General features: G+C 40.3%; 2 protein-coding genes across 2 annotated transcripts in view; both read right to left on the bottom strand.

The window, feature by feature from the left end:
- Window positions 1-809: 809 nt before the first annotated feature.
- tspan2a (tetraspanin 2a) lies at window positions 810-13,516 on the bottom strand. Its single transcript, XM_030419427.1, has 9 exons — window positions 13,234-13,516; window positions 9,430-9,532; window positions 5,037-5,134; window positions 3,544-3,618; window positions 3,358-3,450; window positions 3,199-3,270; window positions 2,919-3,002; window positions 1,843-1,911; window positions 810-1,720 (listed from the first exon to the last, which is right to left on the bottom strand). Exons 1-8 carry the CDS (start codon window positions 13,300-13,302, stop codon window positions 1,846-1,848), a joined length of 660 nt encoding a protein of 219 aa, XP_030275287.1. The 5' UTR covers window positions 13,303-13,516; the 3' UTR covers window positions 810-1,720; window positions 1,843-1,845.
- Window positions 13,517-18,839: 5,323 nt separating this feature from the next.
- ngfb (nerve growth factor b (beta polypeptide)) overlaps window positions 18,840-25,597 on the bottom strand; it is a 28,051-nt gene continuing 21,293 nt past the window's right edge. Inside the window, exon 3 of the mRNA XM_030420180.1 lies at window positions 18,840-21,936. Coding sequence (XP_030276040.1) covers window positions 21,337-21,924 — 588 coding nt within the window. The 5' untranslated portion in view covers window positions 21,925-21,936 and the 3' untranslated portion in view covers window positions 18,840-21,336. The remainder of the gene's footprint in view (window positions 21,937-25,597) is intronic.

Below are 25,597 nucleotides of genomic sequence, written 5' to 3'. Positions count from 1 at the left end.
ACCTTAGACTCGGCTTTTGTGTGTTTGGCTTGACTGTTGACGTTGAGTGTTTCTTCAGCAGTATTGTCTTCCTGAGTTTCTTGCCTTTGCTTGTTTGTCAAAGCACTTTGTAAACTCTGCTTTTAAAGGTGTTTTTAAAAAAAAAAGGTTATAATACGTACAATTATTATCATTATTAAGATAAAACCAAAAGTCATCTTGTTGATATTTTGTTTTTCTAGTCTTTAATCACATATGTTTGGTATTGAGGTAATCTAAAAGTAAGAGAAAGTAATAAAGTTATTTTACTTTTATATTATGATTCTGGGTTTAGGTCACTGACAAAATGTTTTAAGAGGTAATTAGTTACTGAGAGGAAGTGTCTTCTTCTGGTGAGAAATCTGAAGAAATGACAGTTTAGCAAATGAGAACTGATGCTGAGGTCACTGAAGCGTCGCAGCCTCGAGGTTCATTCTCGACACGAGGTCCATTTGATGTTGGCAAAACTTTCAGCCACATCCTGTGAACTTCCTCTGACGATGGCGTTTTTAAAATTGTGTCAGAACAAGTAGGCAAGTAGGTCAGTGGGGCCTCTGCGTTGGTCGTGCCAGTGTTGTATTGTTTCAGTAATCCTGACTGTGTGTCGTTACGGTCTACGTGCAACTGCATCACTTGGCATGGCACAACCTTTCCGCCATTTCATGTCAGCGACTCCACACATGCCTGTTGACGTGACGTGTCCAGGAAGCTCAGCGACCACAAAATTTACATCATGAAACCACGGCGCCGCTTTGACTTTACAGGAAACAGAAAGCAGTCAGACACATCCATAATAGCACCCAGTATTGTTTTTTATTATGGTTAACAGTATGACATAAACTATATTATTCTATAATTCACATCTTATTGGCACACCAACAAAATTTACATCCAAAAATAACTCACACAAAATGCAAAAACAACTAGCTCACTGTTACAGTTCACACGTGCTCCAGAAGAGCCCAGGACGAAGTGTTACTCATGACCTTTAAGATGAATTTTGGAGTGGCAGTTTGTCATCAGACCTTTTTTCTAACCCTTTGGGTTGATATCGCGTCCACACTTCCTCTATTGTGCTTTGAAAGTAGAAATACTTGAGAGTGGTGGCTGGGATCAAGCACGGTCATTATGTACATATACAAATCATGAGGAGTGGGTGAAGAGCACAGCAGCTGGCGGCTTCGCTGTGTGGCTAAATATACAGTAGGCACATCATGGAAATTTACTTCGCAAAGGTAGAACAGTCCTCAAAACATTTAAGCACACAAAGTATGATTGGCGTAAGGCCTATAAATTACGTAAAAAGAGCTAGAGGGGGCACGATAAATAATGTTAACAGCCAAGTGCATAAAATAGGTGCCCGTATTTACAGCGATACTCCTCAGACCGAACAATCTTGTGTCGGAGAAGGCTTGGTGTGCTGTGTTGGAGCTACAGCGCAGCACTGTTGCCTCCGTGGAGCTTGAGCGACGAAACAGAAACGTGTTAAAACCGAGGAATGTGACAGGGTAGTGATGGAAGCGGAGCAGTGTGTTACGGAGCAGAACGGAGAAATGGGTTTTCAGCGCTGGTGGAGTCGAGGAGAAGGTGTGAAGGATGAACGATCCAGCGTGTCGTGTTGAATTTGGCCCGAGGACGACTGGGACATGCTTGTACTCTCTCTCCCTCTGTGCTGCTCGGTGAACCTCCCCACCAGATCACTCTGGATTATGAGAAATGACTTTGAGATGCAACTTTGGTGTTCCCCTTCTGACGCAGGTGATTATGAAGGGATCAGTGAGCGTGTGGCGGGCCGGCTGGTGGGGGGGTGGGGGGGGAACTCACCGTCTATATCACCTCCCTGTTGTTCCTGATGGCGCAGCACAGAACCATACTGAAGATCATTCCTAAGATCTGAAAGCAGAGACGTTTCGGGACAGCTTAGAAAACATTTACAGGTTGGTTAAAGTTCAGCCCAAGATCAAAAATATTTTTCCTCTCACACATGGTGTTATTCATCCACCTTGATAGTTTGGTGTGAGTTTTGAAGATATCGGCCGTAGAGACTTCTGCCTTCTCTTGAATGTAATGGAACTGGGTGACACTCAGCTTTTGGTGCTCAAACCTCAATAGTACCCATATTTCTTGCAGATGTCAGTGCAAGTTACATTAGAAAGACGTAGTATGGGTAGCAACTGCCAACTGGAAGGACGTTTGCAAGACGTCAACCAACGTCTTCCCATACTTAGTCTTTCCAGGGTAACTTCTATGCATCGACATCTGCAAGACTTGTGTTTCTTTCCAGAAGTCATGCCCCGGTAGATAATCCACAGACGTTCTTGAGAGCAGCTCCATGTAGGAACTACTTTCTTTCTACCAAACTACACCCGCCAACCGCAGCAGGGAAGCGTGCATCTACTCATGGACGACAGGCTCGTGCTCGAGGCAGCATGGGATGTTGAAGCAATGGCGTCCTCATCGGTTTAGTTTAGTTCACATTCATGAGTAGATGCATGCTTCCCTCCGCACAGTGACGTGGAAAGAAAAACTGCTCCCACATGAAGCTGCTCACAACAAAGTGTAGATTTTCCTAGTAACCAGGTCATGATTTTCTGTTTTGAGTCATTGCTGTTGAGTTTTTTTAAAAGGTATTTTTTCTTTCTCATTTCCTTAAGCACCACAAGGCGAGCACCAACTAGTTCCATTATATCCAAGAGAAGTCAGACTTCTCTAGAACTGTTATCTCCAAAACTTGGCAACTCACACCAAAATAATCTAGATGGACAGATAGCGCTACATGTAAGAGGAACGTTTTTTAAAATTTTGGATCTTGTGCTGAGCGCCACTTAAAGAAGCACCACACAATAAAATCCCTATTTTAGGTTTACAAAGTTTAAATTCAGGGTTTAGTAAATTCTCACCATGACTCCAGCAACACCGATCCCAATGTATCCAATAATATGAAGCTTCTCATTGAAGAAGTCTGTTATTGCAGTGAGACAGTCCTGAGAATAAACAGAGCATTCATATTATTATTAATTAAAGGTACAGTACGCCATCCTGCTGTGAATTATTTCACATGGAAAAGTACCAGTAACACATGATTGACCCAACACTAAACTGAAGCAGGTAGTTATCTTCAGATGGTGGTTTGCTGCCACCATGTGGATATAAAGTGTCACAGCAGGTGTGAGGGTTCACCTCGGTTTCCTCTGGAGCGTCTGCACAGAGGGTTGTAGACGCGTCTGATGTGGAGCCTCCGCAACAGTTCAGCTGTAAATGTAAGAAGCAAAACGAATAAAATGATTGTGTCAACTGTCACGAGTCATATGAGGGAAAATTAGGTGAAGTTTGACTCACAGTTTTGTGGTAGATTAAAGCGATTGCGGTGCCGTTGGGATTAGTGACGTCAGCGATGGAGCTGCTGTAAAACTTCTGGACTTCCTCAACAATCTGATGTTGATCAAGGATACACACAATACAATACATTTCAATATGTGTCTGCCATATTCCAGTATGAATAATTAATCACTTGATGTGTCGTACCTGTTCCTTGTTTATGAATCCAAACACACCAGCGGCGATCTCTGCTCCAAAGATTATCACAAGGCAGGCGAAGAACTGCAGAACAGACAACAAACATTATTACTGTTGCCTTCTAGTGAGAGTTATCGAGAAAGTGTCGGCGTGTATGGGTTTTTTTATTGGTTAATCATTTCCTAATAATTTCCTTTTACTGAGGTTGAAAGTTCATTCACCGTTCATTCAAACAGCAGTTGGATAAACAATCTGAGATTATTTTGTCAATTTCCTCATAATTTCCATGGAGGAAATATGTTATATGGCTCTTATAATATGGAATGTCCATTTAATATTCATCCATCCATCATGAATCATTAGAAACCTTCTCCATATTTGTCCAGTTGCTTGCTTTTCTGCAGACAAGTGTCACTTAGCTTTCACCTGCTGTGCACCGACTAAAAGACTCAGCAATGAATCAGAATTAATTAATTGAAAGTAAACCAATCAAACTCTATTTCCTCTTTAATTAGTGCTAAATTGCACACTGATCTTTTCAGGAAATGTAATATATTTCAATTGATTTTAATTTGTTTTACTCGTGCACTGAAATATATGAGTATTTACTGTGTTCTTTTATGTTTCATTTAAACCGCACTAGTTTGATTGTAATGTGCAATTTCTGCATCTCAATGTGCAATAGTGTCAATATTTGTTTCTTATTTATATTGTTTATAGTGTTTCTACTGCTCATTTATTTATATTTTTATACAATTTTGACTAATCTATAACTACTTTAAATGATGTTCTCTATTGTGGCTCTCCACTGTGCTGCTGTTATATTGAAAATGTCCTCACTGTGGCACTAATAAAGCATTATCTTGTCCTATCTTATCTTAAAGGAGAACTTCAGTCATTTTTAAACTCATATCCCTGTTGATCGAGGTTACCGAGTGCTGTCAGTAGGAAAAATAACGTGAATTTTTTGCACAATATTGACCAGATATCAGGACGGCAGCTAAAGCAAACCTATGGGGGCAGACATCCTTAAGTTTCACTTTCGGTTATGTCTGCTCCCATAGGTTCACTTTAGCTGCTGTTCTGATACTCGGTAAATATTGTGCCAAATATTTTTCCTAATGACAGCACTCGGTAACCTCGATTAACAGGGATATGGGTTAAAAATGGCCGAAGTTCTCCTTTAAATTCTGTGTTTCCTGTATTTCTTACCTGTAATGATCCACTTTCTAAATCTAAATCTTTTCTGTTTTGCTGTGTTCTAATCCTGTACAGCACATTGAATTGCTTAGGTTATGAAATGTGCTGTGCAGATAAAACCGCCTTGTCTGATTTGGGTGTAATTGCTTGGTAATCACCACCTACCATGACATTTTCGATTAGGTAAAATGAAGTGTTACCATAAATCTTCGAATTACCAGCAAAGGGACATTAACGCATAACACTTGAGTCCAAAAACTCCCCCACGAGAGGCAGCGCTTTCATCAAGCACTTCAACCCACCGATGCAAGAAGACACTGAGATTCGCGAACGGCCCCGAAACATCCAAAGAACCCGACGATCATCATCAACGCTCCTGCGCCGAGAAGGATGTACACAGCTGGGGAGAGAAAAGTTCGGACATATTATTATCTTCAACCAGGACATTAACAATCCTGCAACTGTGCAATTCTCATGAAACAGTCATTAATAACCTAAAGAGACAAAGAAGACTGGAATCTGATCTCAGTGTGTGGCTGCAGTTCACAGCTTGGACTGAAGATGGCAGCACGATCCAACTGCTGTCTTCTCTTCGTTGAAAGCAGAATTCATAAAAAAGGACTGTTGTTGTGTTTGACTGCCAGCAGAAAAGTGTAGGAGGAAACTCTTCGAGTTGCCTAAAACCTCTGAATCGCCTCCCACAATTCACTCTGATGATCGGCCTACTCCTTCAGTCAAGCCGCTTTGAGTCGAGATGAAAGAAGCCGGAAACACAAAGAGGATCTCTGTCACAAAGTTCCGCCGCTTTGGCTGAAAATAGTACTTCTTTGTCGCTTTGCCTCCACTCGGTATACGGTGTATAAACTGTTATAAATCTGTAGGAAAATATTGGAGATGGCTCAGTGCTTGGTGAGTCAGTCCAGAATCTGCTGAAATTAAATATCTTTAAAGGCCATCTGTCCATTTTTGCCAGTGTGTTCAGTAGAACAAGATGCCGCCCTGCTGCAGGCGGGCTGCAGATCGCTGGACATCCGACCCTAAAATCTGAATTAAAGCTGATGTAGTAGCTGAGTCTGTTTGATAAATTGCGTTATTTCCAATTATTTCGACTGTCCTGCGGGGAAAAGCAGTAAAACAAAAAGCCATCTGTCCTGTAAAAGGAGACAAATCTAATATTCAAGGGTTTGATCGCTGCAGAGTCAGACTACATCCCCCAACATCCCCGCTCCCCATGAGCCTGGATGTCGTCACCTCCTCTGTCTGCTCCCCTGCTCCCAGCCCTCACTACTGGGCCCGACGCACTGTAACCATACACCGGCCCGGTCTCTGAGGCCCCTGCTAAGGGTCTAATCAGTGACATAGACAGCAACCATCGCAGCAATTTAATTAATCCACATGGGGGGGGGGGGGGGGTTGCAAGCTGTTGTTTTCCTACTGAGGAGGTAAAGACGAGGTGAATAGACGGCCGGGATCCAGGGATACGCCGCCTCAAAGAAAAGGGAGTCAGCAACGGAAAATATCAACAGGCCAAGACATCTTCTACTGTATATACAAAGTGTCGACACAGAGCCGATGTCGGCTGCTGATGTTCTCCATCGCTTGATCGCAGACGTAAATATGTACTGGTTTTACTGCCGCACTTCCAGGTGAAACCCAGCAGACAGCTCCACTCCGCGCTTGTTAAAGAACATATTAGTGAGCGTAAACATCTCAGCAGCTCTTCAGTTATCTCGTATGTGAACCTAAAGGCTGTTTACGCACAGAGCAACAAAGGTGACAGAATGGAAAGTGATTCACCCTCAGGGAATGCTGCCACTTTGCCTTGTTATGGTATCACACGCTGTTCGCACTCTTGTTCTTTGCGAGAGGTGAGTGCAGCTCCACCAGGCTGCTCGGGAGGCTCGTGACGATATTTATTTTGTTGCTAAGGCTCCGCTGGAAGACGATCGATCCCCTGCAGGATTGTTCAGATATCCAGATAAACTGATAACTTTGCTCTGCTTCAGGCTGTTGCTGTCTGACTACAAGGCCTCAACACCTGGACAGGAAGTATTCAGACTTTTTGTGCCAATACGCTGTTACAAGTAGGGCTGGGAAATATATATCGATTATATTTTGTTATTGTGATCTGAGACTTTCTTGTCTTAGATTAGATTGTTATACGATGATATAAATGGTGTTTCCTGGTTTTATAAGCAACATTACAGTAAAGTGATGTTGTATTCTGAACTCACCACACTGTTCTACTTGTGTTAATACTTTGCCCACTAAGTCATTATTTATCAAAACAATCAGTAATATTTTGGATCAATATTTTGTGCAGCTTGAACTCAAGGCTGCTCCTGGCTAACGTCTCGTCACAGGGAAATTAAAAGGATGGAACTGAGCTCAGACTGGCCCGAGAAAGGGAAAATGAAAGACTGTTGTGCCCACATCTTTGCAGAGACCTGTCTCCACCACAATATCTCAGATCAAGATTTGGCACGCGACAGAGTGAAGGACAGGGAGAGGTGAACTCCATGTTTACGTCATTGATGCTCAGTGCTCAAGCACAGTCACAGTGTGAAGATGCCGACCTCACTGTCATCACCGTCTTGTTGCTGCTGTTTACATGAACCCAGAGGCAAATTCAAAAAATTGCTACGTGTTTGTGTGTATATAAATAACTGTATATATGTTCTGTGTAGCATGAAGGAGTTTAGGAGCTCTCATTTCATTGGACAACCCTGTGTAGTATAATGACAAATAAATCACCCTGAAATTGAACTTTGAACCTTATGAAGTGTTTCAAAGGACATTTCAAAATGTCAGAATATATATTGTGTATTGTGATACAGCCTAAACATATTGCAATGTGATTTGAAGGCCATCTTGCCTAGCCCTGTACTTATGCATAAAAGTTCCCACATTTAAACATTTCCTTAAATGTCCTATTTGTACGAAAGGATGATTACAGTCTAATTCTAAACTTTTTTCCCCCCAAGATTTCAGCTTTAAAAAGGATGTATTAATGCATTTTCAAATCAAGTTAGGATCTTGGACGAGCTGTTTGGAAGCCCTTTTATAAAATGAGTAGATAATGACAAAATTTTCATTTTTTGGGGGGTGAACGGTTCCTTTTAGATATTTGCATGTCAAATTAAAGCCAAACTGAAGAAAAATTATCTCGCCTCGAGTAGTTTGCATAAACAGACGTGAGAACATGCATATATTTGACCTCAATAATATCCTGTTTAATCTTGTATGCTGAGCATGAAAGCATAACTGTTTAGTTTACCCTCTGTCTATTTTAAATAAAGAAATAAATACAAAAAAGAGTTCACTTCTCCCTCTCACATTGGCACATTATAAAGATGCACTGCGTGGTAAGGCTTAATGACTGCTACTGAAGGAGTCTTCAGGACGGACTCCTGTCACCTGCCCCACCCAACCTGCTCCTCATGTCCTGAGGGAGGCAGCCAGTTCCATGAAACGCAGCACAGCAGAGAGCTGATGAAGTGAAGTCACCATTTTAGGTCATGGTCTGAACGGGAGTAACAAGAATAGGCTTCATTCTGATCATCCGCTCCTACGCAGCGCGAGGGAGAGAGGGCCTATTGTATGAGCGCTGCGACGCTACTACACACTGAACGGGGTGTTTGTATCGTCTTCCGCACGTTTTAATCACATACTGCGTGTTTTATTCTGAGCTCTGCGGAGGAGCTCTTCATTCGATATCGATTATCAGCCACCTGAAAGTGTAATGAACTTACAGGATGTTTCGGAGAGGAGGCGGAGCTGTTCATCCATCAGTAAGAGGCTCTCTCTGGTCTACTTGTCTTTGTTGGAGCGCCTCTGATTGATCGGCTTGTATTGTTCCAGTGAAAGAAAACTCAAATCAATATTTGTAAACACGAGCGATTCTCTCCATAACTCATAAACCAGAGTTGTTACACTAATGGTGCATTTCAATCATCGTTTGACATGTGCCTTCTGACTTCCCCCCAGCATGTAGCGCCATATTTCATGTGAGTGAAGCGAGGATATAAACGATGGTAAAAACCACTCAACCGTTTCAACGGCGCGTTGTGCAGAGGAAGTGATGAAACATCCCCCTGCGTTGAGGGTCAGATGCACCAGTCAAGCGTTCATTACTGCTCAGTAACACCTGCGGCACCTGGAAGTTAAACTGGCAGAGGGGAATCCCCCCCGGGAAGTCCACAGTAGTTTTTTTTACATGATTATTATAGCGCGCCATGAACCACAGAGTCACGTGATGCCCTGTGTATTCTGAAGGGAACAGAAACATGTTTTTTCTTAATTAGATTTATTCTATACGCCAAAATGTATCTCAATCTCCAAAAAATATGTACGTCTTGAAGCATCATTCGTAGCTGTGCTCTACTTTCTGGCTTTTCATTACAATTAATCAGCAACAAACCATCTAAATTCTGCAACTGAAATCAAGTTTAAGCTGTTTTGCAGCCGATAAATCATCTTTATATCATCACTTGCGTGAAAAAAGCTGCAGACAATATCTGAATAATGTATTACTGTTAATAAAATGATGTCGCTGAAGACAGAAACCCGAGAAAATCCAACAGTTAGTCAGAATAAAACAAATAAATACCTGCAATCATTTCATTTTGTTATCCACCATTGTTATGCACCATATTTCATGGTCTGTGAATGTGTGAGTGTGGAGGCTGCACGTACCTATGAAGAAGGTGTCGGGGGCACCGTCACCTGTCAGCAGCTCCACCGTCTCTGGGTCAAACCTGAGCCAAAGTCCCACAGCCAGCACCAACAGGCCCGCCAGCTGAGGAGCGATCAATCATATCATCATTAATCTGGTCATAATTACATACTTTTTGACTTTTCTGAATAAAAAAAAAGCACAGTTTTAATTCTCACGAATACGTGGCTCCTCAGTTTTCCCACAAATCTCTTCACAGTTGAACCCTGAATCAGCCATCGTGTGTTTTTGTCTCTGTCTTGGCTCTTGCTGATTAAGATTCAGGAGGTGCTTCTCTCTTGTCTTTGTCATGTCACTAAAGTGGCTCTTGATGCTCACAGCCCGGTTTTCTTCTTCTGTTTATTCTAAACAAACTCCTGGCAGAAATGTTAATGCATCACCTCGAGTGACACGTTTAGACTCTCAAACAGATCATCACCAGCACCTGTGGCCGACAGAACAATTTCTGTATCAGAAGAAATTGCAAGAAAGAAGTTTGACTTTGGTGTTTATATGTTGAAGTACCGACAAAGTTGAAAAACAGAATATCAGGTGTCACAACATTACACAAGGACACCCTCGCTCCCCGGGCAAGAAAGACCAGAAATAAACCAATCGATTAAAACCAGGAGTCACCCTGAGAAAGTTAATCCCTCTGACCTTCTGCACACACCGAACTGGCTTCATTTGGATTAGCCTGACGATGTTAGACTGTGTATTAGTGTAGTTGGATATGGGATGATAAGTATTGACAAACGCTTATGACAAAGATATGTGACAGAGGCAGACTATGTTACAGTTTATTCATAAGTGAATTAAAAAAAAGTAACTTTCACTGAGAATTTGATAATAATAAAAAAAAACTGAAGCAACTTTTTCTGCATAATGAATAATATATACACCAATACAATATATCTGTGACACGCAAAGATCAGTTATATCGGCTGACCAATTAATTTGTCAGACTTTAGTTAACAACAATTTGAACAATGAATTAAAACCCATACGTGTCTTTATCTCATATATCAGAAATGACGAAGGTGATCCAGTCATCTCAACCTTTTCAGCCTTTCTTACAGTGAAAAATAACTAATTCTCGGAGGAAAACGCTAATCAAAGCTGTTTAGTGTTTGATTTCTTTTCTTGGCTACGGTGGCTCTGCTCTCACTGTTGCCAGGGAGCTGATGTAAAAAAGCCTGGGAGAGGAAGACTCGAACACTCTGTAACAGCGTCCTCTTACCACCATATGGACCATCAGAATATCTGACCGGCAGCACCACCGCATCAGCGGTCCCTCTCCCATGGTGCATTTCAGCCACAGGCTGTGCCAGCCTCACAGTGCCTTGGTGATGTAACTCACACTGGCTCTGCACCCCAAAATGACAGCGTACTGTAGACGCCCCTCCTGGCTCCGGCCACAACAGCTCTGCTTTCAGTCCCGAAGCTCCTCAACAAAGAGGCGGCTGTCCGTGTGCGTGACACAAGTGATCGCCTTACAGAGCACAGATGAGTCGATTCAGCCGCTCACATCCATATATACTGCATCAATTAGCAGTAAAACATGAGCATCCAGAGCTGAAACACTTGGTCGATTGATCCGGGGGGGTAATCAATTAATTGTTCAAGTCGTCTTTTAAAGCAAATATGGCAAACATGTCTTCATTCAAGCTTGTCTTATGTGTCTTATCTGACAATAAATCAAATCTTTTGGGGTTTTAGACTCTTTTTCAGACAAATGTAGCATTTCAACACATCACTTTCAGCTACAGGAACCCCCCCCCAAAAAAAACATGTATGCAAATCCTGCAATCTGAAGTTGGCGGGAGCATAAACAACTGTATTTGGCACTGATGCTGTTCTCTAGTGGATCTCAGCCGAGGAGTCAGGACCCCCTGTGGGCTGCAGAACAAATCTGCAGAGTCGTGAGATGATTAACTGAACAGGAGCCTTTCAGACTTTTTCAGACACTTTTCTTAGATTTTTTAAATCATTTTGAACTCCAGTCTAATGCTGCCAAGCTGGAAAAAAGAAAAACAGAACTGGGCTACGTAATATGAAAAGTTAATTGTTATGACAAGTTGTTTTTTTATGTTATGGTAAGATATTTTCCCATTACCAATCATAAATACTACACATGAGAAGAAAAAATGGGGGTGGGTATAATCATAACGTGAAAATATCTTGTTATAACATGATAAAAACATGAAAATATCTTTTTCATTACGTGCAAATATACTTGCTATAATGTGATATAGTGTGAAAGTACCTTGTCATAATCATGTCGTATCTTATTATAACATGCAAATATCTTGTTATAACGTGATATAATGTAAAATATCTTGTTATAACATGATATAATGTAAAAGTATCTTGTTATAACGTGATATAATGTAAAAATATCTTGTTATAACGTGATATAATGTAAAAAATATCTTGTTATAACATGACATAATGTAAAAATATCTTGTTATAACATGATATAATGTACAAACATATTGTAATAACGTGATATAATGCACAAATATATTGTAATAACGTGATGTAATGTGCAAATACCTTGTTATATTGTGCAAATATCTTGTTATAACATGATATAATGTAATAATATCTTGTTGTAACATGATATAATGCACAAACATATTGTTATAAACGTGATATAATGCACAAATATATTGTAATAACGTGATATAATGTGCAAATACCTTGTTATATTGTGCAAATATCTTTTTATAACAATACATTTTTCATATTTTAACGTGATACTGATCCATTTGTCTGTTCTGGCCTGGTACAGTACACTTCTGTACTTTTGGGGCTCTAAAATCCTTAAAATAAAACCATCTGAAGAGAGATGATCTGTCTTACACCCTTCAGTTGAACCGGTTTGCATATGTACACAACCTGTGTGGATGGATGACAAGCATACAAACAGCAGCTTTACTCCCAAACCTTTGGAAAAACCAAGTCCCTAATCTATTCCTACCAAAAATATTATCCCATAATAAGCAGACCTGAGGTAATGCACAGAATACCGAAAGTGAATCCAGCCACAGGTGACTCCATCTGCAGCACAACAGCCCAAAGCAAATCCCTGCTGTGATGTGCCCAAAACAGATTAACCCTGTGTGTGCAATAAACACCCTCACACACCCTGAAACCTGCAGCAGGAAAAAAAAAGTCACAGCACAATGCAAAAGCCATGAGAGGGGATCTGAACAGTGGGTGTGTTGGAAAAGTAGCGACACACTGCAGCTCCACAGTACACGACTTACTCCATAAATCAACATGAGGCTTAAAGGAGTTTGTGGTTTACAGGCTCTCAGTTGATTTACTCATTAATTATTGAAACATTTTACAGCTAGGGGAGACTTTTTAAGAGCTGTAGGATGAGGTATTAGTGCTTAACGGTGGATTTAAATGAAAAGAAGGCGACTGATAACTTTAATAAATATTGATTTGAGAATGTAAAGACACGCAGTTGTGTGTCAGAGAAGGCAATCTGCAGGATTAACGAAACCAGGTTAATTAAAAACCATATCGGACTATTATCAGCAGGCAGGAGAGACAGCCTGCAGTGTGTTGAACATGTAAACACCTCAAAAAGGCGGAGCACTGACAGGTTTCCCACATGCAAACACAGTATTTAAATGGAATAAGTCAAAAATGTATCCGCTCCTGTAATAAACCTATAAAAAATAAAAGATGACCCGGCTGCAGACAAAAACACACAAGGCGATATTTAAAAATAGCAATAACGTTGTTTCCATGCACAGCGCTTCACTCACCCAGAAGATGAAGTTGAACACGAAAAGCAGATATTTCACGCATTTCATCCCGCCCTGCACTTTGCTCATGATGCCACCTGATTTGTCGCTATCTCCGGTCTGAACGCGTTTCTGTTCGCTTCTTCCAGTTGGACATCAACCATGAAATGATGCTGCTGCTGACCTGCTCCCGCTACATCCAAACATGCGCACAACCAGCCGCACAGACAGACACACCGACAGACAGGAGGACGGACAGACGGGCGGGCTGAGCTGGCTGCTTCGCACGCCGCCTCGCGCCGCCCATCGGCGCGTACACGTGTGATGAGGTGCCGGAGTGGGCTTCAGGGACCAGGCGGGACCCGGGAGGGGGGGAAGCTCCAGGTTGTCACTCAACTGTATTAACAAGGAGTCGGTTCATTTCGGTCTGTGATATAACTGCTAGGAGTTTGACACAGTTGTTTTAAGGGTGGGGTTGGACAAATGTTTCCTCATTTGAATAACGTTTATCTTAAAGTATAAATAAACTTTTGAACCCCCCCTCTAGTGTTTCTATGTGGTATTACCTTTGGCGCCACAATCATCAAGACAGTTAGCAACCTGGCTAATGACTACTGTCTGAACTTTAGACTCTGAAGCAAATAAACAACCATAAGACTCCCAATTTTGACACAGAAACCCAGATGTCATTGCTGTGAAAAGGCAGAAGTTAACACCAGGTTGTGTAAATAAGTAGGCAGGTTGTGTTTCCTACTGAGCTAGCATAGCTGGTTTAATCTGAAGACATGCATTAGCAGGGGAGCAGACTTTGCTACAACACCGGGCTCTCAATTAAGTGAAATCCGTCCTCTCTTTCCAGTGTAAATAACATTTTGATCAATAACCTAATTTGTAAATACAATATCTGAAAAAATACCAAATGATATAAGGTATCATTTATCTACATGTGCATGTGAGTTGTGAAACTGCTTGTAGAAAATGGCCACCTGTTAGCAGTAACTATTTGTTTTTTGCTATATTTATTAGCCTCGGCCTTGATTTGATTGGTTTAAACAGCTTGTTCAAAGAAAATATATTTCCCTAAATGTATATCTGATTTATTAACATATTGTAACCATTTACAACTGCATGTGTATTTTATTTTGCTGTGTACTAACATTTTCTAGAGTACAAAGACGAAAGGGGTTTATTTTATTGGATTTGGTGAGAAACATGGTTCAATAACTGCTTCCTGTAAACATTGACTCATATGATTGTATGCGGGGATCCTGTGTGGCTTCCCTAACCCACCTTGTCATGATTAACAGGAAGAGGAATTGTATTTATGTGATATTCTGTCAATGCAATTTGTAAATTGTGATATTGTTGTTCTGTCATCTACAAGCAAAATCTATTGCAACACCTATTGCATGTCTGTCTGTCCTGTGAGAGGGATCTCTCCTCTGTGGCTCTTCTTGAGGTTTCTTCCATCTCTCTCCCCTCTTATTGGACTGAGCAATACAATTTTAACTAGCCATTATGAAAATCTTTATATAGACTTCTCTTTCACCTCTCATACCTCCTTGACTTTTACACTAGACATGTATTCACGCAAGGATCTTTTACCTCCCACGAACCTGCATGTCATCCTACACCATGCCTCTCATATCAGTGTGTGTTATGTAAATATGAGAACTTGTGTACAGTATGCACCCAAGCTGACCTGAGATAAGTGACTGACAAAGTTATGAGAAGATGTATCAAGGCCTTGGACAAGATTTTTAAGTAGTTACCAGCAACTCCAAAATATTTTTTACTAGAAACTGAGTATAGTCTGAAAATAATTCTAAAAAAAGATTTTGTTTCAAAGACTTCTTTGCACTGTCAAGAAAATACCTGTGAAGGGGCCAATTCTAAATCCTACATCATGAACATTTTAACATTTTAAACATGTTTAATTTGTGTTGGTTGGTCCACCATTGTGGTCCACGCTGAAATATCTCAGATATCAACCATTGGACTGGATGCTATGTAACTTGATAGCCATATTCATGGTACCAAGAGGTCATGGGACCTGTGGGACACTTTGATGATCCTTTAACTTTTTCTCTCCAGTGCCAACATACATTTTGACATGATCTTAAACTATTGGGGCAAATCAACGAATGCTATGATATTTGGTTCATTCATGTCATCCTCAGGATGAACTGTAATAACTTAAAATATTGAATCTATGGCCATCGTCAGTTCCAAATTGATCTTTTTCCAGTCCTCATTTATGACCAAATGCATGCAAAACTAGTGACACTCACATCAGCCTCTGCTGTACTTTACTGCTGATTATTAGAGAATTTTAGCATGAAAAATTAGATGCTGAACATGGTTCATTAGCATGTACGAGATGCTTGTGTTTAGTTCAAAGCAACGCTGTAAAGCTCAGTTGTATTATTTTGTGAGGACAGGATATAAGCCCCACAATGTGTATGTATAAGGCAATCTATATCATGCAAAAAAATCTTTTTTTTTAAATGTATTTATTTTTTAAAAATCTTTTGGATCTTAAGCGGGTAATGATTTATGTGCACAAGATAAAAAAAGAAAATCTTTCAGGATGTAATTTTTTGTCTAGATCTAAAATATATAACAATATATAAACCAAAACCAAGGAAATGAATTCTGTGTGCTTTATATAGCAACAGATTGCAGTGCTGAGTCTATATATAGAGTTATAGTCATGTCTCAACAAAAAATGTTTCTTACTATTTGTGTAATTCTTACATGTACGCATGCAGAGTATGGTACTCTTGCTTCGCCCGCTGAATGTAAGTCATTTCCTGTGAACGTACGGAGCATCACCAAAGCTTTTCTGTGTCTTCTCTGCAGGACGAAGGGGGGTCAGCTCGGGTTCAACAGCTCTGACAGTTGAGCTTCTCATGTTTGTGCTGCCTTTGTTTGCTGCATTGATGTGGGAGGGAAACAGCGACCCCCTGTTTGTCTGCCAGAGTATCTGTGAGGATCAGTCCGGGTGGATCATGAGACACATCACATCACTGCCTACATCCTCTTCTTATCACATGACAACTATGGCAAAATGATAATAGGATCCATTTATAATAGATAGATAGATAGATAGATAGATAGATAGATAGATAGATAGATAGATAGATAGATAAATAGATAGATAGTGAGCACCATGTTGAATTACAAATGATTAATAGTTTTCATGTAACCGTGAATAAGATCACTGAACTGCATCGATGTTAACCTCATATGACTCTGGTCATCCAATCCTGTCTTGAATTCAGAGCTGTAATTATCACAGTGGAAGTACAACCAAACTGAAACCATATCCTCTGGGTATAATTGAGTCAAGATCCCATTATCCCTTCCACTGCCGCCCTCTCCTCACCCTCCTCGTGCCCCCCCCCCCCCCCCCCCGATATGTAAATGTGGCACAATAATGTAACCTTATCTCCATATGGTGCAACTGTGAGTCATCCTTAAGATCCGAGACATATCAGAGATGGAGAGACAGGGAATTATTCAATCATGGTTGTCAGTTAATTATCCACAATAGGCCATGGTCCTTTTTGAAATAAGATTTTTAAAAAAAATGAAAAAAAATTGGTTGATTATCATGAAATCTAGGACCTTTAAGTAATTGATGAACAATTCAATTCAGTGGTCTTCACAGTTTGTATCATCATCTGAAATACAGGAACATTTAGTAAATGACCAGGACTGCACAGATACACTGTAGTGTTATGGGAGTGAATGTTCACTCATGACAATGTCTCCATCTAGTGGACACACTGAGAAGTGTGATCACAGACTGTTAGCTCTAGTTTATTTACACTAGTTAATATGAGAAGTTTCTTTGGTGTAGATTTTCTGGATTTATTCTGGTATTATTGTCAATTATTGTGACCAACTGCATTTGTCTTGCGTTTCCAAAAATTGGCATGATCACTTTTTTTTATTAGGCTACTGTAGGCTTATTGTCAGCTTACTTAAATCAGGACTTTATCAGGACATTACCTTTTACTGTCTCGAAAGATAAGATGAATTAATTTCTTAAAATCTGTTTATTGATTCTGTTTTTAAACTATTTATTTCCTTCTTGTTGTTAATTGTCTTTTAAATGCATTTTCAGTCTCTAACTTGTTATTTGCTGTTCTATATTATTGTCTTTTTTCATTTAGTGTCTTATTTTGAATATATTTCCATGCACCATCATCATTATTATTATTATTATTATTATTATTATTATTATTATTATTATTATTATAGTACTTACTTGCATTGATGCTTCTATAAATTTGTTTTTGTTTCAACATATTACAGTCACACAAAGGCACAATTTTTCTCTTTAAATTAAGCTTTGTCTGATAAGTAGCTGCCTATTGCCTAAACTAATGTCAAACTTACCAGCTTTCTAAGGTCTGCACCTGTATGTAGGGCTCGTGCTTATACTTCTTGTAATAAGAAAGATGTGAAAACATATAATCCTTATTAAGATTATATTACTGTTTTACGGTGCTTTTATATCCATGGGGTTTCCCCCCCCCCCCCACATGTAATTGCCTCCATCTCACACGCCCAAGTTGCGTTTGCGTGCATTGAAGACATACATATAAAGGAATATGGGAGCACAAAGAAGAGGTGCTCTTTTGTCCGAGTACACTACCTGGATTATGAACTCACCATGACGCATGCGCAGTCCACATAGTCGCTAACTAGCTTTAGCTTTGTTGTTAGCTAGCACCCGTATTTCTCGTCACGTAAGTAACGTTTCTTCGTGTTGCTTTTGAGTCGGTGAATGCATGAACGCGTAGGTAGTAATACCGGTAATAACTTAATATATTGTACATTGTGTTTATATCAGATAAAATTAAGTTGTATCTCAAGGCGTGTTCGCGTCTCTGGCCACTAGAGGGGAGTGCTGCATTGTGTTTCGAGGCAGCGCTGTGGAGCAGAGGAAGATGTCAACAAACAGCAGCAGTGAAACAAACAACTCATGTTTACAGTCGACAGGTAGACAACACAAAAGGGATCACCTATCCTAAAAGTGAAGTTTTTCAGAAAAATAATTCTTCTTTGTCTCTGTTTCCACTTTAACTCTCTGAACTCCCCCTTGCAGAAAAAAACAGCATAGACCAGCACCAAAACCAGCACCACTAGCAAGACCAGCATATGTTGTCTTTTGGTGCTGGTCTATGCTGTTTTTTTCAGCAGGGCCATCAGACATCTTAAATGTCAGCTGCGATCCAACATTGGGCTGTGAGCCTTAAAGGACTCACTACTGATACCGACTGTCTGCCTCGGGTACAGCCGACTACACTGAAATGTCACCGCCAAAACAAAGAAAATGGCAAGCCATGATATTATCAACCAGAGTTACCCTGATGAATCAGACCCTCTCATTTGTGTGTCTTTTTCCCCCCTTTTTGTTTCACATCAAGTGTCGAATCCAGAGCAGGAAAGAAAACACTGAGCGAAGCCAAAGCACCAAATTACTCAAGCACTATGGGTTTTCTCTTGGTTTTTCCTTCTCGGCCAAAACTGTCTTTCCATGTTGAAGGTTATTCAGTTTTTCTGGAGAAACGACAGGCTTACTATCCACACAATAAACCTCGTAAGACACACAGTGTATGTATGGAAGTGTTTAATAAATAACAATATCAGTAACAACATTTTAACAAAGGTTTTTTGCTTATATCAGACCTGGGTCAATTTGTATTTCCAGAATTTGTGGGTTGCGTCACCCGGAGTGAGTGTTATGTGCTATAGGACACTATAATGATTGGCAGACAAATACTATAATTAGCGTGATTGTGTTATGCTGCCAAAACTCTTCAGGGGATGTTGCTTTGTCACCAGCCAGTGGTTTCAAGGTTTATGACAGGTTTAAACCCATGCTGTCTTCTCAGAAAATCACACAGTCTCTTAAACACCATTGCTGTGTCTTTAGAAGCTGCAGTTTGAAAACCAGTGACGGTCACCTTAATGACACGTCAGGTCATCACAGCTGAGCTTCAGGCTAAAGCTGCTGCAAAAGCTGAGAATCGAGACCTTAAACGATGAAACACACACAAGTTAGTGTTTTATGATTTTTTTTTTTTTACATTTTCTTCCCTTGCCGATAATCATAAGTGAGTCAGACAGCTGAAACTAATTTCCTCTCAATTACAATTTTACAATTTTCCAAGTCTGAATCACCTGTGACCATGTGTGGCGGCTCTTATGAGGTAACTTCCTTGTGCAGTTTGATTGTGGCTCAACTGTAAAGTAAATATCTAGAGATCCCTTGCACGGTCATGGTGAGATTTTTATTGTATTATTTTGCAGCGCTTCACGAAAAATTGAGAATTCCTTCTAATCCACAAAGTAAGGGTGAGCTTTGTTGTGATATATTAATATCTGTCCCTCAGGGGAAATGGAAAGGTGGTCCCACAATGTTGTTTCAAGGGCACCATAAAAGTCATTCACTTTCACTTTTCACTCATCTGAAAAGAGATATGCCTTTCTACTTAAACATGTTCAACATTTCAGATCTGGAGGACCCTTAACCTGGAAAGGAGTCAGAGAAAGATACAGATGACGGCAGCACAGAAACAGAGGTGAGGGCACAAACTCTTATGTTCTATGATCCTATATAATGTCATTGGTCATAATACATTTTTGAACATTAACATCTGATAGGACGTAACACCACTGCGTTTTATTTAAATTATGGTTTGCTTTTCATGCATCTTAAACGTCTGCACTTGTCAATGTGGCGATAAATTCTCTGTAATATGATTTTTACCCTTTATACCAGCAGCAGAGTTTCTTTCCTGCTCCAGTTTTTGTTTAATCCATATTTTAAACCTTTATCTATTTTAAATATACTGTATTAGTTGTGTGTAATTTTTACATCTTCATGGCTACTGTAGATATACAAAAAATATATTAAAAAAAAAAAATGTTTTTGCGGAGTAATGCATAATTTACAGTTATTCCGATGATGGGTAAATTCTTGTCTCTTGCTCTAAACATCCGTGATCAGTCATGTGACCGTTTTAAGATGTGCTGCGAAAGTTCACTCTTACAATCCAGTTCTGCAAGTTGGAGCAAAAACACTGAACGAAGAATATTTCCCCTAAATTGGCGTCCTCTGAAAAGGTCCATTGTGTAGGATTTCGGGAGACTTATTGTCAAAAATGGAATATAGTTCATCATTTTGCTTTTTTAAGTGTATAACCACCTGAAATTAAGAATTACTGTGTTTAAGTTACTTTAGTATGAGCCTTTCAGTAGCTCAGATCTGAGAAAAAAACACCTTTTGCTGTTTGTTTGTAAGCATGTAAGTGAGTCGTATCGCTAGTCGTATATATATTAATATATGATGACGTGTATGTTCTGAGAAAATGCTAAACTTTGTCAAATTTAGATGGATTTGCGAGTTGTTTCCAGCGTTCTTCTCCCTTCCTTGTCTTAAACCCGGTGCCTACATTACCCACAATGCCGCTTAACCTATCTTGGGTGTCTCATGCTAATAGCAGCTAATGTAGCCTCAAGCTGTTAGCCTTCAAGAAGAGATGAGGAGCAGGCTGCATAGTTCTGGTAAACTTTCTTCTTTTCTAACGTCACACCTTTTTTTCTGTTTTTTTTTTTTTTAAATTGTAGTCTTCGGCTTTATCCAAAGTCGACTCAAGTGACATCAGTTGAGGAGGCAATTTCTTATATTTCACACAGCTCTCTCTGGAGCCAAAATAGGGTTTATACAACTTATCTTCACAGACCTGTTTACTGACTTCGACCTTTAAAATAAGTGGAATTACTCCTAGTCAGGTTCCACTTAGGCCCACTGGTTTTAAGCCTTTGCAAGCTGAACCTGTAATAAACTTTAGCCGAGACTTCCAGATAACAAGTGACACAGCAACAACCCTTTCATTTTTGGTTCCTCCTAAAAAAAGGTAAAAACAACAGCTACAAACGTCAGATCCTCTTTGACCCAGGCCTGGTGTATATACATGCAGCCCTGATACTAATAATTTACTTTGTGCAGGAGGCGTAGAGTCTTTGGTGATGAATATGTCTGTGTTTGTACTGTATTTCACTGAGTGTGCGATCCCGTGCGTGTGTGACGAGCAGGCAAAGTCTTCATTGCCGCCACGACTTGCGACTCAGCACACACACGCAGGCCACGTTGATGCGTATGAGCCTCCACGCCACCAGGTTCTTAAAGGAAGTCAGCGCCCGTACAAAAGTGTGTGAGTTGGTGCAGTACGAGTTCCAGTGTCTCGCATCGATTCCCAAACAGCCAGAGCTGCCTGATCGGGCGCTGTGGCACGTCGTCTCAAAGAAGTACTGCTTCTTGTTGACATTGTTGATGTTCACGTCCGGCAGCACCGTCACCTCGTTGCCTGAGATGTCTGTGGCTGTGGTCTTGTTGCCCACCCAGACGCTGATGCTCTCACACACTGAGTAAACTCCACGGTGCTGAGGCTGCCCAGCTCGCCTGTGCCTGCTTCTGCCGGCGCCCTGTGAATCTGCTGGCTCTGCATCGGGGGGCTGAGCACTGAAGAGCACCCTGGGTGAGAGGTAGCGGCGTTTGGTGAAGAGTTTGGGGTCCACTGTGGGGACGGAGCTGGGGTTGCTGCCTGGACACTGCTGCTGTGCTGCTCCTCCGATGGCCGCCACAGCCTGGGCACTGAAGAGGAGGAACAGGACCAGCATGGACGACCTCATGGGCACCACGACCTGAGGGGTGTGCACAAGCACAGAAATCACTGTGTTACTGCAGACATACAAAGCATTTAAAGAGTACTTCTGAAAGTTGAGAAAAGGAAAATATCATTTAGTGTTGTGCTAAACTGTGAATGACATCATCTCGCTCAATATATACATCACCAACTCCAATATGGCTGTCAGCTCTGCACAGAAAAAGTATTAGCAAAGTAGCTAGCTAACATATGGGACCGGCTCTACAGGGTTTCAGTTATGGGTTTTGGTGATCGTTACAGGATCTTACCTGTGCAGCTTTTGGGTGAGTAGTCTTTCTAATATCATATTTTCAGTCATATAGTTGTTTTATTACAAACTATCTGATAAATTGACACATTATATGCTTGATTCGTGGAACAATATAGACGGGATCAAAAAAGTAAAACTGTTGCCATGTTCTACCAAACATATTTTTTATGAAGGGGCGGGAATTTGCCTCACTACTGTGTTTCACACAGAGTGATTTAAAGGTCCTATTTGTAAGAAAAGAAGATTTTTGAGTCTCATTCCCAACTCGCCAAACCGATGCTTTGGGACCGTAGGAAGGAGTCACCTGCCATTCCGCCATCAGTCGGGAAAGAGACTCAAAAATACATTTTTCTTACAATTGTGTCCTTTAACGTTGTGGTTCCCAACCACTTACCTAAAGGTGTACCCTATTATAACATGGAACCTAAACTGAGAACCCCTAAGTGAAATAGTAAATGGAAATTTTAAATAATATTCAATGTATAACAATACTACTGCAGAGCAACAGATGAAGTCTACAATTAACCCCAAAAGTGAACACAGTAACTTCAGGAGGTTTCTGTAAAATTTGTGTTTTTGCTGAGTTTAGAGTAAATAGTAGAGTATTTCCTGCATATATTGCATCAGAAAATACATTTCCTGATATTTTTAGATTATATACAATACTCTTTCTTAATCATGTGACATTTCAACAACCATACATATTTGATAATCTTCCTCTCCCTGACACTATGGATTTAGTAGCTGTTGGGTTGTTTTAGCTGCATACTTTTCTAATTCAGGACAAGCCTGTTAAGTAGAAAGTGAAGGCCGTGTGAATATTTTTGTCCAGGTGTTTTATTGTACCCTTATCATATGAGATGTTTTACAAAGTTTACACCTTAGACAATAATCTAAACATTGAGAATAACAGTGTTATTTACTTTTCTTAAAATAATGAAAGAAAATGCTGAGAAGCTGAGAAGCTTTAGGCGACAACTAGCTGGCCTTTAGAGGGATATTGTGTTTCAGGGCAGCTCTGCCACAAAAACATGGATACCCTTGATATGTTTCTGATGCAGTCTAAAAAAAACAGATAAGTAAATGTATAAGTTTAAAGGGAAAGTATATGAACACTGGATTAAAGCTCTAAATCCTCCAGTTTTACTTAATTCAAGTGAACCTTCAGAAGCTTTAATCCCATCTGTGGATACTCCCAACATTTCCTCCCCCAGTTTCAAGGTACAACATGTCGTTAAGCTGACAGGTGTGTGTAGCTGCTCCTCTTCAAAGTGTAAAACACACCTTGCCTATAAGTAAAGTTGATCCTCAGTGATCTTTGGCTAAGCAGCGAATGTTTTCTAGAAGGACAGCGCAAATTAAATACTGTGTCTGACACGTCTGACAGGAGATTCAGAAGAATTTCTTGGTCGGCTTTCACTTGTGTCCCGACCACATGCGACCCACATGTTCACTCTGGTAATCACATGGAGAGAGGAAGCAGAAGGAACCGGGGAATTGCCTGAGAGGCTCAACAGAGGGCAACAAAGCCCCTGGTTTTATATTAATCCATGTAAACAGGAAGCGGTTGAAATGTTTGATATGTAGTTTATTGGAAAATAGTGAAATGATCCACCTAATAACATGACCGAGAGAACAGGGAACTCTGTTGTATGTTTGCCTATCTAAAATCTTTTAAAGAAATATGTGTATATAAACAGTATTCTCTCTTTTGACAGTGCAGCCAAAAACTTGTAAGAAACTCTTACATACACTTCATTTTAGTTTGTGTTCTGATGTTTTAAATATGTGGTTTTAAATAACCGAAGCATGATTTTATGGATGGATGAGTTGAAGCTTGAATATCCATCTGATTTTGGAGAAGCTTTCGTTTTGATTCCACAGATATCAACAATGATCTGAGCTGAGCTCGGCTAAGCTCACGGTATAATCTTCACATTGTGTTCGCAGACATGAAAAGGAAATCCATGATTTGTCTCGCAGTGGGCAGGAAAAAAATGTTTTAACGCTCCAGAAACTGAGAGAGCTGAATTCCCTTTAAAAAAATATTATATTCATGAATAGATCTTGTAATGCTTCTGTGTTCATAGGTGTCACATTACCTATAGGAACCTAAGGGGACGCTGTTGTGACATCCGTTCAGTTCGATATCTCATTTCATCACAACATCTGTTGTTACCAGCCTGCATAAATTGACAGGCTGTGTGCTGTATTTAACACAGTAATCATGGGCGTGTTTACACCTGCGGTGGCTCTGCTAGCAGGCTCCATCAGGTAGCTTTATTATACGCTACGTTCGCCTCAGGGGTCAGTGAATGCCCGTGGATTAAAATCGTTGGCACAACAAATCAAAAGAACAACCACAGCCTGCTTGATTATGAGGTCTGCCAATTCCAAACAGCGTCCCTCCTCCTCACGGCCGCCTCTCTGCTCTGTCCTCCTGTGCGTGGTGCAACATTTGGACGTGAACATTATGTGCCACTTTGAATTGCTTCAGGACACTCAGGAAAGTTGCTTTATAACGTGAAACAGTGGAAAAAAGAGTAGGAGTAAAGTGTCTCCCCAGTGGCAACATCCCTTCGCTAAAGGAAGCAACAGGCTCTTAACTTTGAAAACAAAATCAGTGATGAGAAAAACGCTAAAAATGATCTTCCCCATGGTCTCTTTGACAATTATAAAGACATTAACACTTTAATTTCAGTTTGAGGAATTTTACTAATACACATATATATCTGTATCATAGAATGGGGATCCTTAGTCACGTTCTTCTTCAGAGTTTTTGATATGTCATAGCAGAACAGCAGGTGTAATCAATAACATAATTGATTGGTGAATTACATTAAAGTCTTCAGATCCAGGACTCTGGTGTTAAGCTGCCGTCACACATACGTAAATGCAGGCGATTGGTCTTTGCTATTGTTTGGCTGCAATTTAGCCAGTCAGAGTTCACCAAAGTTGAACTTGACACGAAGCCAAGATGTGGATTTTCTTCAATGGAAGTGAAGGGGCCTGTGTTGACTTTGCGTACGTTTTACCGTGACCTTATACTGTGGACTTACTAAAAAAAGGCTTACTTGGACACCTTAAGGTAACACTGTCATTAATGTTAGTGAAAAAGTCTGTTAGAGAGTGGGACAGACAAAAAGAAATTACTAGAATAAACTGTTGTTTTGTGGGTATGTGTCGAGGCCTGTATCCATCAAACAGCTTAAAGTGCATTTTTTTTAACTTAAGGAGAAGATAAAAGTAAAGAACAAAAGCAACCAAATTCCTCTCAGCTTTAAGCTTTAAATTGCTTTTAAATCTGAGAAAGCGCCAGGTCGTTCTGGAGTCGGTTCAGAGTCAATCCGAGATGACCGCAGCGCAGAAACAGATGTGGACACCCAAT

This window comes from Sparus aurata, chromosome 6 (assembly GCF_900880675.1).
Source record: "Sparus aurata chromosome 6, fSpaAur1.1, whole genome shotgun sequence".
Taxonomy (NCBI): Eukaryota; Metazoa; Chordata; class Actinopteri; order Spariformes; family Sparidae; genus Sparus; species Sparus aurata.
This window is presented reverse-complemented; position numbering and strand designations above follow the sequence as displayed.